General features: G+C 36.6%; 1 protein-coding gene across 1 annotated transcript; it reads left to right on the top strand.

The window, feature by feature from the left end:
- Positions 1 to 1,085: 1,085 nt before the first annotated feature.
- On the top strand, positions 1,086 to 5,910 carry LOC134717821 (zinc finger protein 208-like). The gene is made up of 2 exons (XM_063580315.1): positions 1,086 to 2,552; positions 3,926 to 5,910. Exons 1-2 carry the CDS (start codon positions 1,161 to 1,163, stop codon positions 5,342 to 5,344), a joined length of 2,811 nt encoding a protein of 936 aa, XP_063436385.1. The 5' UTR covers positions 1,086 to 1,160; the 3' UTR covers positions 5,345 to 5,910.
- Positions 5,911 to 15,363: the final 9,453 nt, after the last annotated feature.

Here is a 15,363-nt window from a genome sequence, read left to right as displayed (position 1 = left end):
CGATAAATCTCATTATTTTGATGTTGGTGGTAAAAGTCTTAGTGTTATCTTAGAAATGTGCAGAGACACGTGAGAACACATATATAGGAGATACATTGTATGTACATGTATGTGGTAAAAGTTTTAATCTGATTTGTAATTTACAGAAACACATTACAAGACATGTACAGCCTGTAAAACCACAATAATGTAATGCATGTGTTGCAGAATTTATTGGAATTTGTGACTTAAAAAGACAACTTAGAATACAAACTTGGGTAAAACTCGTTAAAATGAATTTTGTATTAAAAAATTTATTTGAAGTAATAAATTAATAGTTGTTAAAGATTGAGTAAATGTTAGAACATACATGTAAGCACATAATATATCCGTATATATAAATCTGTATTTTGAGATAAACCTTGAAATAGTCATAAATATGGTGGATGTTTAGTGAGCGTTGTAATTTATTTATATATAGATAGACACCTAAGAAGACATACTGGTTTAAACCTCAAATTCTCACTTATTTTGAGTAATATTTTGTGAATCGGTTCTCTGCTAGCCAACGTCTACGTGTACATAAAATTGAGAATGGAAATTGGGAATGTGTCAAAGAGACAATAACAAACAACAGCAGAATGTCACCAACAGGTCTTCAGTGGTCAAGGCTACTATTACATGATTAGGTGTGTTTCTCATATACCATAGGAAGTAGGTCAACTACATGTGGTGTATGGAAGGATTCTAACATGACGTCCTTCAAACGCTTTGAGTACAGACCCGTGGTAAAATATGAATATATTGCATTGGCTGTTCCGATCGTACTCCCACGTCATATGTTTATTTATGAATGAAGTACCCGACGTCATAGAATGATGACGTTATAATTAAAGCATTTTACGGGAAAATACACGCTTTTGATACCGAAAATCATCACAACAAGGAAACGTAAACAAACGATGCTAAAATGTGGTATAAGCCCAATTTTTTTTATGTACATAGAATACATTTAAGTAACTTTTGTTATATTTATGGCGTAAACTTATTTTTGTTATATTTATGGCGTAAACTTATTTTTGTTATATTTATGCTCTTTTTACAGTTATCTAAAGAGACACACAACTCCAGTTTTAGATTAGTTGAAGGTTTAGTTAAACCAGTAATTAACAACAAAAGGTATGACAACACAAACAGATGATACACATGACAAACCTCATGTCTGTGAGGTATGTTGTAAAGGCTTCAGTCAGTCGGGCAGTTTAATGAAACACATGAGAATACATACAGGTGGTAAACCTCACAACTGTGGTGTATGCGGGAAGGGCTTTAGTCGGATGGGTAATTTAAAGACTCATATGAGAACACATAGGAACAAACCTTATGGCTGTAAAGTATGTTGTAAAAGCTTTAGTCAGCTGGATGATTTGAAGACTCACATGAGAACACATACAGGTGACCAACCTCACAACTGTGGTGTATGCGGGAAAGGCTTTAGTCGGCTGGATAATTTAAAGACTCATTTGAGAACAAATAGAAACAAAACTCATGCCTGTGATGTATGCAGTAAAGAGTTCAGTAAGCCTTGTAGTTTAAACATTCACATGCTCACACATACAGGTGATACATTGCATGTATGTAAAGTATGTGGTAAAGGCTGTAGTCGGCTCGGTGGTTTAAAGACTCACATGCGAACACACACAGGGGATACACCTTATGTGTGTGATGTATGTGGTAGAGGCTTTAGTCAGTCGGGTAGTTTGAAGAATCACAAGAGAACCCATACAGGTGATAAACCATATATCTGTGATGTCTGTGGTAAAGAATTTAGTCGGCTGGATGATTTAAAAGATCACCTGAAAAAACATGTGGGCGATAAACTTTATGGCTGTGATGTGTGTGGAAAAGGGTTTGGTCGGCTGGATAATTTAAAGAATCATATGAGAACACATACGGACGATAAACATCATGACTGTGATGTTTGTGGTAAAGGGTTTAGTCAGCCTTGTAGTTTGAAGAATCACAAAAGAACACATACCGGTGATATACATGTACCTTATGAATGTGATGTATGTGGTAGTGGGTTTAGTCGTCTTGGTAATTTACAGACACACATGAGAACACATACAGGTGAAAAACCTCATGCCTGTGATTTATGTGGTAAACAGTTTAGTCAGTCGAGTAGTTTGAAAATTCACAAGAGAACACATACCGGTGATAAACCATATAGCTGTGATGTATGTGGTAAAGGGTTTAGTCAGTCTAGTAAACTAAGGTATCACATGAGAACACATACAGGTCATAAACCTCATCATTGTGATGTATGTGGTAAGGGCTTTACTCGGCCGGATAGTCTAAAGACTCATATGAAAACACATACGGACGATAAACCTCATGATTGCGATGTATGTGGTAAAGGCTTTAGTCGGCTGAAGGATTTAAAGACTCACATGAGAACACATACATATGATCAACCTCATGACTGTGGTGTATGCGGTAAGGGCTTTAGTCGGCGTCATTATTTACAGATTCACATGAGAATACATACAGGTAATAAACCTCATTCATTCGACGTATGTGGTTAAAAGTTTAGTCGTCGGTGTAATTTACAGACACATGAGAACACATACAGGTGATTAACCTCATGTCGAAGATGTTGGAGATAAAAGTTTTAGTTATTTTAGAAATGTGCAGAGACACATGAGAACACATACAAGAGTTACATCTCATGACTGTGATGTTGGAGATAACGATTTTAGTAACTTCAAAAATGTACAGAGACTCATGAGAACAAATACAGTCGATAAATCTCATTATTTTGATGTTGGTGGTAAAAGTCTTAGTGTTATCTTAGAAATGTGCAGAGACACGTGAGAACACATATATAGGAGATACATTGTATGTACATGTATGTGGTAAAAGTTTTAATCTGATTTGTAATTTACAGAAACACATTACAAGACATGTACAGCCTGTAAAACCACAATAATGTAATGCATGTGTTGCAGAATTTATTGGAATTTGTGACTTAAAAAGACAACTTAGAATACAAACTTGGGTAAAACTCGTTAAAATGAATTTTGTATTAAAAAATTTATTTGAAGTAATAAATTAATAGTTGTTAAAGATTGAGTAAATGTTAGAACATACATGTAAGCACATAATATATCCGTATATATAAATCTGTATTTTGAGATAAACCTTGAAATAGTCATAAATATGGTGGATGTTTAGTGAGCGTTGTAATTTATTTATATATAGATAGACACCTAAGAAGACATACTGGTTTAAACCTCAAATTCTCACTTATTTTGAGTAATATTTTGTGAATCGGTTCTCTGCTAGCCAACGTCTACGTGTACATAAAATTGAGAATGGAAATTGGGAATGTGTCAAAGAGACAATAACAAACAACAGCAGAATGTCACCAACAGGTCTTCAGTGGTCAAGGCTACTATTACATGATTAGGTGTGTTTCTCATATACCATAGGAAGTAGGTCAACTACATGTGGTGTATGGAAGGATTCTAACATGACGTCCTTCAAACGCTTTGAGTACAGACCCGTGGTAAAATATGAATATATTGCATTGGCTGTTCCGATCGTACTCCCACGTCATATGTTTATTTATGAATGAAGTACCCGACGTCATAGAATGATGACGTTATAATTAAAGCATTTTACGGGAAAATACACGCTTTTGATACCGAAAATCATCACAACAAGGAAACGTAAACAAACGATGCTAAAATGTGGTATAAGCCCAATTTTTTTTATGTACATAGAATACATTTAAGTAACTTTTGTTATATTTATGGCGTAAACTTATTTTTGTTATATTTATGGCGTAAACTTATTTTTGTTATATTTATGCTCTTTTTACAGTTATCTAAAGAGACACACAACTCCAGTTTTAGATTAGTTGAAGGTTTAGTTAAACCAGTAATTAACAACAAAAGGTATGACAACACAAACAGATGATACACATGACAAACCTCATGTCTGTGAGGTATGTTGTAAAGGCTTCAGTCAGTCGGGCAGTTTAATGAAACACATGAGAATACATACAGGTGGTAAACCTCACAACTGTGGTGTATGCGGGAAGGGCTTTAGTCGGATGGGTAATTTAAAGACTCATATGAGAACACATAGGAACAAACCTTATGGCTGTAAAGTATGTTGTAAAAGCTTTAGTCAGCTGGATGATTTGAAGACTCACATGAGAACACATACAGGTGACCAACCTCACAACTGTGGTGTATGCGGGAAAGGCTTTAGTCGGCTGGATAATTTAAAGACTCATTTGAGAACAAATAGAAACAAAACTCATGCCTGTGATGTATGCAGTAAAGAGTTCAGTAAGCCTTGTAGTTTAAACATTCACATGCTCACACATACAGGTGATACATTGCATGTATGTAAAGTATGTGGTAAAGGCTGTAGTCGGCTCGGTGGTTTAAAGACTCACATGCGAACACACACAGGGGATACACCTTATGTGTGTGATGTATGTGGTAGAGGCTTTAGTCAGTCGGGTAGTTTGAAGAATCACAAGAGAACCCATACAGGTGATAAACCATATATCTGTGATGTCTGTGGTAAAGAATTTAGTCGGCTGGATGATTTAAAAGATCACCTGAAAAAACATGTGGGCGATAAACTTTATGGCTGTGATGTGTGTGGAAAAGGGTTTGGTCGGCTGGATAATTTAAAGAATCATATGAGAACACATACGGACGATAAACATCATGACTGTGATGTTTGTGGTAAAGGGTTTAGTCAGCCTTGTAGTTTGAAGAATCACAAAAGAACACATACCGGTGATATACATGTACCTTATGAATGTGATGTATGTGGTAGTGGGTTTAGTCGTCTTGGTAATTTACAGACACACATGAGAACACATACAGGTGAAAAACCTCATGCCTGTGATTTATGTGGTAAACAGTTTAGTCAGTCGAGTAGTTTGAAAATTCACAAGAGAACACATACCGGTGATAAACCATATAGCTGTGATGTATGTGGTAAAGGGTTTAGTCAGTCTAGTAAACTAAGGTATCACATGAGAACACATACAGGTCATAAACCTCATCATTGTGATGTATGTGGTAAGGGCTTTACTCGGCCGGATAGTCTAAAGACTCATATGAAAACACATACGGACGATAAACCTCATGATTGCGATGTATGTGGTAAAGGCTTTAGTCGGCTGAAGGATTTAAAGACTCACATGAGAACACATACATATGATCAACCTCATGACTGTGGTGTATGCGGTAAGGGCTTTAGTCGGCGTCATTATTTACAGATTCACATGAGAATACATACAGGTAATAAACCTCATTCATTCGACGTATGTGGTTAAAAGTTTAGTCGTCGGTGTAATTTACAGACACATGAGAACACATACAGGTGATTAACCTCATGTCGAAGATGTTGGAGATAAAAGTTTTAGTTATTTTAGAAATGTGCAGAGACACATGAGAACACATACAAGAGTTACATCTCATGACTGTGATGTTGGAGATAACGATTTTAGTAACTTCAAAAATGTACAGAGACTCATGAGAACAAATACAGTCGATAAATCTCATTATTTTGATGTTGGTGGTAAAAGTCTTAGTGTTATCTTAGAAATGTGCAGAGACACGTGAGAACACATATATAGGAGATACATTGTATGTACATGTATGTGGTAAAAGTTTTAATCTGATTTGTAATTTACAGAAACACATTACAAGACATGTACAGCCTGTAAAACCACAATAATGTAATGCATGTGTTGCAGAATTTATTGGAATTTGTGACTTAAAAAGACAACTTAGAATACAAACTTGGGTAAAACTCGTTAAAATGAATTTTGTATTAAAAAATTTATTTGAAGTAATAAATTAATAGTTGTTAAAGATTGAGTAAATGTTAGAACATACATGTAAGCACATAATATATCCGTATATATAAATCTGTATTTTGAGATAAACCTTGAAATAGTCATAAATATGGTGGATGTTTAGTGAGCGTTGTAATTTATTTATATATAGATAGACACCTAAGAAGACATACTGGTTTAAACCTCAAATTCTCACTTATTTTGAGTAATATTTTGTGAATCGGTTCTCTGCTAGCCAACGTCTACGTGTACATAAAATTGAGAATGGAAATTGGGAATGTGTCAAAGAGACAATAACAAACAACAGCAGAATTTCACCAACAGGTCTTCAGTGGTCAAGGCTACTATTACATGATTAGGTGTGTTTCTCATATACCATAGGAAGTAGGTCAACTACATGTGGTGTATGGAAGGATTCTAACATGACGTCCTTCAAACGCTTTGAGTACAGACCCGTGGTAAAATATGAATATATTGCATTGGCTGTTCCGATCGTACTCCCACGTCATATGTTTATTTATGAATGAAGTACCCGACGTCATAGAATGATGACGTTATAATTAAAGCATTTTACGGGAAAATACACGCTTTTGATACCGAAAATCATCACAACAAGGAAACGTAAACAAACGATGCTAAAATGTGGTATAAGCCCAATTTTTTTTATGTACATAGAATACATTTAAGTAAGTTATCATTAAAATTCATCCAAATCTATCTAAATAAGTTTTGTGAATAGTTTGAGCATGTCACGTATTCTGTTTGCTCCGTTCTTTAACGCCAATCTAAAAGTGCGTTAATTTATGGGAACGGCAAACAATGGCCTCCACCTAGAGCGCTACGATCCAAAAAAAATGCCGTTATTGTCCTATCAGAATCGAAATAATTCATGGGGGCTTGAATATATCTAGATTTTACCACGGGTTGTCCCTTTATGCCGATATTTTACCCCTCGCTATCGCTCAGGGTAAAATATTTGTCATAAAGGGCCAACCCGTGGTAAAATAACGATATATTCAAGCCCCCATGAATTATTTCTTAATTCAAGTTGTAAGGGGTGATGTCAATATGACAGGTTTCATCTTGCATTTACCTAATTTTTTGTGGTTCATTCTTTAATCCTGAGTTTTTGTGTTTTGGTCTGCATTCGATTACCATGCATAAGCAATAGGTCAGATATATTGGTGTATGTAATGATTAAAAGACGTAAAGGTCTGTCAGGTTTATATGACCTTGGCCTCATTGTTATGGATCTTTAGAATTGTTAGTTTTATTTGATGCTTGTAGTAAAACTTTACTTTCTATACTTTCAACCTAAATTAATCGTCAGTAAAGCAAGCGAGACATTTCAGAGTGAACTCTTGTCAAATAAATCCAGCCGTTAGTAGTTTGCTTGGATTGATTAACATTTATCAGGCTGATGCATTGCAAAGCCTGCTATGCGAAATTAATATTGCATGTGTTTAAAGCCGTACGTTGACCTGTAGTCGCTAACTTTTACGCACAGGCATTTATTTCTATATTAGAGGTAAGGGGTACTCTAAGGATAAATACAAATTCAATGTATATCATCTGAAACAAACTCTTTTCATAAATTAAATGGTGTATGGAACAAGAAATTTGAGAATGAAATGACAGAGAAATACAGGTTGGAAGCGGAGAGGTGAAAAGTGGTAGATGGATACCTTCTTGTGTATATATACGTTGATAGTGGATCTCCCAATGGATAGAAATAAGTGCCTGTGCTTTTAACGTCAATTGGTCTATGAACATGAACCATGTGCCAAAGAACGTAAAATATAGCCCTGGTGAATAAACATGAAACATGTGCCACTGAACGTAAGGTATAGCCCTGGTGAATAAACATGAAACATGTGCCACTGAACGTAAAGTATAGCCCTGGTGAATAAACATGAAACATGTGCCACTGAACGTAAAATATAGCCCTGGTGAATAAACATGAAACATGTGCCACTGAACGTAAAGTATAGCCCTGGTGAATAAACATGAAATATGTGCCACTGAACATTAACTATAGCCCTGTGTAATAAACATGAAACATGTGCCACTGAACGTTAAGAGTATAGCCCTGTTGAATAAACATGAAACATGTTTCACTGAACGTAAAGTATAGCCCTGGTGAATAAACATGATATATGTGCCACTGAACATTAAGTATAGCTCTGTTGAATAAACACGAAACATGTGCCACTGAACGTAAAGTATAGCCCTGGTGAATAAACATGAAACATGTGCCACTGAACGTAAAATATAGCCCTGGTGAATAAACATGAAATATGTGCCACTGAACGTAAAGTATAGCCCTGGTGAATAAACATGAACATTAAGTATAGCCCTGTTGAATAAACATGAAACATGTGCCACTGAACGTAAAATATAGCCCCGGTGAATAAACATGAAACATGTGCCACTGAACGTTAAGAGTATAGCCCTGTTGAATAAACATGAAACATGTGCCACTGAACGTAAAGTATAGCCCTGTTGAATAAACATGAAATATGTGTCACTGAACGTAAAGTATAGCCATGGTGAATAAACATGAAACATGTGCCACTGAACATTCAGTATAGCCCTGTTGAATAAACATGAAACATGTGCAGCTGAACGTAAAGTATAGCCCTGGTGAATAAACATGAAACATGTGCCACTGAACGTAAAATATAGCCCTGGTGAATAAACATGAAACATGTGCCACTGAACGTAAAGTAAAGCCCTGGTTAATAAACATGAAATATGTGCCACTGAACATTAAGTATAGCCCTGTTGAATAAACATGAAACATGTGCCACTGAACGTAAAGTATAGCCCTGGTGAATAAACATGAAACATGTGCCACTGAACGTTAAGTATAGCACTGTTGAATAAACATGAAACATGTGCCACTGAACGTAAAGTATAACCCTGGTGAATAAACATGAAATATGTGCCACTGAACGTAAAGTATAGCCCTGGTGAATAAACATGAAACATGTGCCAATGAACATTAAGTATAGCCCTGTTGAATAAACATGAAACATGTGCCACTGAACGTAAAATATAGCCCTGGTGAATAAACATGAAACATGCGCCACTGAACGTTAAGAGTATAGCCCTGTTGAATAAACATGAAACATGTGTCACTGAACGTAAAGTATAGCCCTCGTGAATAAGCATGATATATGTGCCACAGAACGTAAAGTATAGCCCTGGTGAATAAACATGAAACATGTGCCACTGAACATTAGGTATAGCCCTATCTGTTGAATGAACATGAAACATGTGCCACTGAAAGTAAAGATTCGTCCAGAACATGCACGAAACATATACCACTGAGTGTAAAGTAGTCCTTAACAAACCAGAAACATTTACTCGTAACTTAAAAGTATAGTCATTAACAAACAAAAAAGCAATGCCACTGAACGTTAAGTGTCGTTGTAAACATTATTGAAAATTGTGACTTGTATGGAGAGTTGTCTCATTGGCACTCATATCACATATTCTTATATCTTTGAAACATACGCCACTGAAAATAATGTATAATCCTAACAAAAACACGAAACGTGTGCCACTGAAATAAAGAATCGTCATAAACTAAACAGAAATATGTGCATTTAACTGGATGTACAGTATAGGTGTGAAAATACATGAAACTTGGGCATGTTACTCAACGTAAAATATAGCCCTGAAAATACATGACAAATTGTGCATGTAACTGATCATAAAATATAGCCCTGAAAATGCATGAAACATGTTCATGTTACTCAACGTAAAATATAGCCCTTAAAATACAGGAAACAATTGGCCCAAAAAATCTTACAGAATTATAGGCAAAACGTTTGTTGACAACGTTTCATAGATATAAAAGGATGCGATAGGAGTGCTGATGAGACAACACTCCATCTAAGTTTGTATGTTTACGACGATACTTCACGTTCAATGGCACATGTTGTAAATATATTCAAGACGATAACTAACGTGCAGTGGCACATGTTGTAAATATATTCAAGACGATAACTAACGTGCAGTAGCACATGTTGTAAATATATTCAAGACGATAACTAACGTGCAGTGGCACATGTTGTAAATATGTTCAGGACGATAATCAACGTGCAGTAGCACATGTTGTAAATATATTCAAGACGATAACTAACGTGCAGTGGCACATGTTGTAAATATATTCAGGACGATAATTAACGTGCAGTAGCACATGTTTCATGAATGATAACGACAATACCTTACGTTCAGTGGCACATGTTGTAAATATGTTCAGGACGATAATTAACGTGCAGTGGCACATGTTGTAAATATATTCAAGACGATAACTAACGTGCAGTAGCACATGTTGTAAATATATTCAAGACGATAACTAACGTGCAGTAGCACATGTTTCATGAATGATAACGACCATACCTTAAGTTCAGTGGCCCATGTTGTAAATATGTTCAGGACGATAACTAACGTGCAGTGGCACATGTTGTAAATATATTCAGGACGATAATTAACGTGCAGTAGCACATGTTTCATGAATGATAACGACCATACCTTAAGTTCAGTGGCCCATGTTGTAAATATGTTCAGGACGATAATTAACGTGCAGTGGCACATGTTGTAAATATATTCAGGATGATAATTCACGTGCAGTGGCACATGGTTCATGTATAATAACGAATTACTCTACGTTCAGTGGCACATGTTGTAAATATGTTCAGGACGCGATAATTAACGTGCAGTGGCACATGTTCCATGTATGATAACGACTATACCTTACGTTCAGTGGCACATGTTGTAAATATGTTCAGGACGATAATTAACATGCAGTGGCACATTGTTCATGTATGATAACGACGATACTTTACGTTCAGTGGCACGTGTTGTAAATATGTTCAGGACGCGATAATTAATGTGCAGTGGTACATGGTTCATGTATGATAAAGACTAAATTTTATGTGCAGTGGCACATGTTTCATGTAAGATAACGACGATACTATAAGTGAAGAGGCAGATGTTTCATGTATGATAACGACGATACATTACGTTCAGTGTCATATGTTTCTTGTATGATAACGACGAAACTTTACGTGCAGTGGCACATGTTTAATGTATGATAACAACGATACTTTACGTGCAGTGGCACTGTTTCATGTATGATAACTACGAAATGTACGTTCAGTGGCACATGTTTCATGTATGATAACGACGAAACTTTACGTGCAGTGGCACATGTATGATAACGACGATACTATACGTTCAGTGGCACATGTTTCATGTTTGAAAACGACAAAACTTTACGTGCAGTGGCACATGTTTCATGTATGATAACGCCGATTCTATACGTTCAGTGGCACATGGTTGATGTATGATAACAACGAAACTTTACGTTCAGTGGCACATGTTCCATGTATGATAACGACAAAACTTAACATGCAGTGGCACATGTTCCATGTATGATAACGACAAAACTATACGTTCAGTGGCACATGTTTCATGTTTGATAACGACGAAACTCTACGTGCAGTGGCACATGTTTCATGTATGATAACGACGATACTAAACGTGCAGTGGCACATGTTTCTTGTATGATAACGACGATTCTATACTTGCAGTGGCACATGTTTTATGTATCTTAACGACGATTCTATACTTGCAGTGGCACGTGTTTCATGTAAGATAACAACGATATTTTACGTGTAGCATATGTTTCATGTATGATTACGACGATTCTATATGTGCAGTGGCACATGCTTTATGTATCTTAACAACGATGCTATACGTGCAGTGGCACATGTTTCATGTATGATGACGAGGATTCTATACGTGCAGTGGCACATGTTTTATGTATGATAACGACGATTCTATACGGGCAGTGGCACATGTTGTATGTATCTTAACGACGATTCTATACGTGCAGTGGCACATGTTTTATGTATCTTAATGACGATTCTATACGTGCAGTGGCACATGCTTTATGTATGATAACGACGATTCTATACGTGCAGTGGCACATGTTTCATGTATGATAACGACGATACTTTACGTGCAGTGGCACATGTTTCATGTATGATAACGACGAAACTTTACGTGCAGCGGCACATGTTTCATGTAAGATAATGACGATACTATACGTGCAGTGGCACATGTTTCATGTATGATAATGACGATACTATACGAGCAGTGGCAGATGTTTCATGTATGATAACGACGATACATTACGTGCAGTGGCACATGTTTTATGTATGATAACGACGATTCTATACGTGCAGTGGCACATGTTTCATGTATGATAACGACGATTCTATACGTGCAGTGGCACATGTTTCATGTATGATAACGACGATTCTATACGTGAAGTGGCAGATGTTTCATGTACGTTAACGACTATAATTAACGTGCAGTGGCACATGTTTTATGTATGATAACGACGATTCTATACGTGCAGTGGCACATGTTTTATGTATGATAACGACGATACTTTACGTGCAGTGGCACATGTTTCATGTATGATAAAGACGAAACTTTATGCGCAGTGGCACATGTTTCATGTAAGATAATGACGATACTATACGTGAAGTGGCAGATGTTTCATGTATGATAACGACGATACATTACGTTCAGTGGCATATGTTTCTTGTATGATAACGACGAAACTTTACGTGCAGTGGCACATGTTTCATGTATGATAACGACGATACTTTACGTGCAGAGGCACATGTATGATAACGATGATACTATACGTTCAGTGGCACATGTTTCATGTATGATAACGACAAAACTTTACGTTCAGTGGCACATGTTTCATGTAAGATAACGACGATACTATACGTTCAGTGGCACATGGTTGATGTATGATAACAACAAAACTTTACGTTCAGTGGCACATGTTCCATGTATGATAACGACAAAACTTAACATGCAGTGGCACATGTTCCATGTATGATAACGACAAAACTATACGTTCAGTGGCACATGTTTCATGTATGATAACGACGAAACTTTACGTGCAGTGGCACATGTTTCATGTATGATAACGACGATACTTTACGTGCAGTGGCATATGTTTCATGTATGATAACGACGATACCAAACGTGCAGTGGCACATGTTTCTTGTATAATAACGATGATTCTATACTTGCAGTGGCACATGTTTTATGTATCTTAACGACGATTATATACTTGCAGTGGCACATGTTTCATGTAAGATAACAACGATACTTTACGTGTAGTGGCACATGCTTCATGTATGATTACGACGATTCTATATGTGCAGTGGCACATTTTTTAAGTATTTAAACGACGATACTATACGTGCAGTGGCACATGTTTCATGTATGATAACAAAGATTCTATACGTGCAGTGGCACATGTTTTATGTATGATAACGACGATTCTTTACGTGCAGTGGCACATGTTGTATGTATCTTAACGACGATTCTATACGTGCAGTGGCACATGTTTTATGTATCTTAACGACGATTCTATACGTGCAGTGGCACATGTTTTATGTATCTTAACGACGATTCTATACGTGCAGTGGCACATGTTTTATGTATGATAACGACGATACTTTACGTACAGTGGCACATGTTTCATGTATGATAACGACTATACTTTACGTGCAGTGGCACATGTTTCATGTATGATAACGACGAAACTTTACGTTCAGTGGCACATGTTTCATGTATGATAACGACACAACTTAACGTGCAGTGGCACATGTTTCATGTATGATAACGACGAAACTTTACGTGCAATTGCACATGTTTCATGTATGATAAAGACGATACTTTACGTGCAGTGGCACATGTTTCTTGTATGATAACGACGAAACTTTACGTGCAGTGGCACATGTTTCATGTATGATAACGACGAAACTTTAAGTGCAGTGGCACATGGTTGATGTATGATAACGACGAAACAATACGTACAATGGCATATGTTTTGTGTTTGTAAAGGATTTTTTTTTATTGCCATTGTATCATCTATAGATCAAATGTTTTCGTTCAGTGTATAAAACTGAGAATGGAAATGGTCAAAAAGACAACAGCCCGACCATACAGCAGACAGCAGTCGAACGCCACCAATGTGTCTTCAATGAAACGAGAGAAACTCCCCCATCCGGAGGTGTCCTTTATCTTGCCCCTAAAGAAATATGTGTACTAGTTCAGTGATGATGGACGTCATACTTAACTCCGGATTATATACAAGAAACTCAAATTAAAAACCATACAAGACTAACAAAGAGCACAGAGTGTCTTCCCATGTTACAGTATTGTATAGATAAGGGTTAAGGTTTTGTACCATTGAAACGCTTAAACCCACTGTAATTGTTTGCACATGTCCTAAGTCAAAATTCTTAAGTAAAGTAGTTGCACGGGGGGTCAACTTCCTATTTTGGGTATACGGGGATGTGCCCAAAATATGGATCATAATTTTGCGAGATTTTATATAAGAATGACCCTCCTTTTTAATGACATCCTATATTAAAATGCATTTACGTTTGTTACCTTTATATGTATGTATGTACTGATATGCCTCCGATATCCGAAGAACCCCTCGAAAGCTGCGAGGGTACAGTGGCATCCATGTACACTCTCTAACGGGATTAATGGAGATGTGTATATGTATACTACAATTATTTTACAAGGACAATCAATCCCCACCCAACACAAAGGGAGTGCTAGGACACCGGAAAGTCTGTTATTGTGGTGGAGGAAGCTGAAGTACTCAGAGAGAACCACTGGGCCACTAGGTGGAAACAGACAAACCAGAGAGATATCAGAAGATTGATCTCCAGGTCAAAGTAGGGACACTTTGACCAACCGAAGCCCCCAACGTACCCATTCTAGTTTAAACTCCGGTCTGGGTACCAGAGATGTGTGTGAGAGAGTGAAAATTACCCTTCTAATGTACTGATATTTTTAGCAAAAAATACCCTGTATACGGGGTATATATCTCTTCTGCTTGAATGTTGCTACTTAAAACTGAAAGTTCACAATTGGATAGCTGAAACCATCTTTTTTGTGGTAAAGGTTTGTTTTCAACCGACTCTCATTGTCAATTTTTAAATGTACATGTAAGTCAAGATATAAGGCCGACTTAACTATATCTGGTGTATCCTTTATCTCTATTTCGATGGGATAGATGCGTTCAACATAGTCACCAATGTTTTAATTATTTAGTAAGAGAACATCATCTATATAGCGGAAAGTTAAAATAAAGGATATTGCTAACTTCTTATCTTTCTTCCTAAGAAGTTCCTGTAAGAAGTCAGCCTCATAGTAATAAAGAAACAAGTCGGCAAACAGAGGGGCACAATTGCTTCACATTGGAATGCCGAAATACGTCCTCTAAACGTAATACGTACATGTATGTTGTCAATCAAGAAATCAAGCATCTTGATAATGTCATATTCAAAGATTTTTTTGTTTAAATCAGAGTGATCCTTTACCAACTAGGATATGTCCCTCCCTAAGACAAGATACTTGTATCTACGTTA

Source organism: Mytilus trossulus, chromosome 5 (assembly GCF_036588685.1).
Source record: "Mytilus trossulus isolate FHL-02 chromosome 5, PNRI_Mtr1.1.1.hap1, whole genome shotgun sequence".
In the NCBI taxonomy this organism is placed as follows: domain Eukaryota; kingdom Metazoa; phylum Mollusca; class Bivalvia; order Mytilida; family Mytilidae; genus Mytilus; species Mytilus trossulus.
This window is presented reverse-complemented; position numbering and strand designations above follow the sequence as displayed.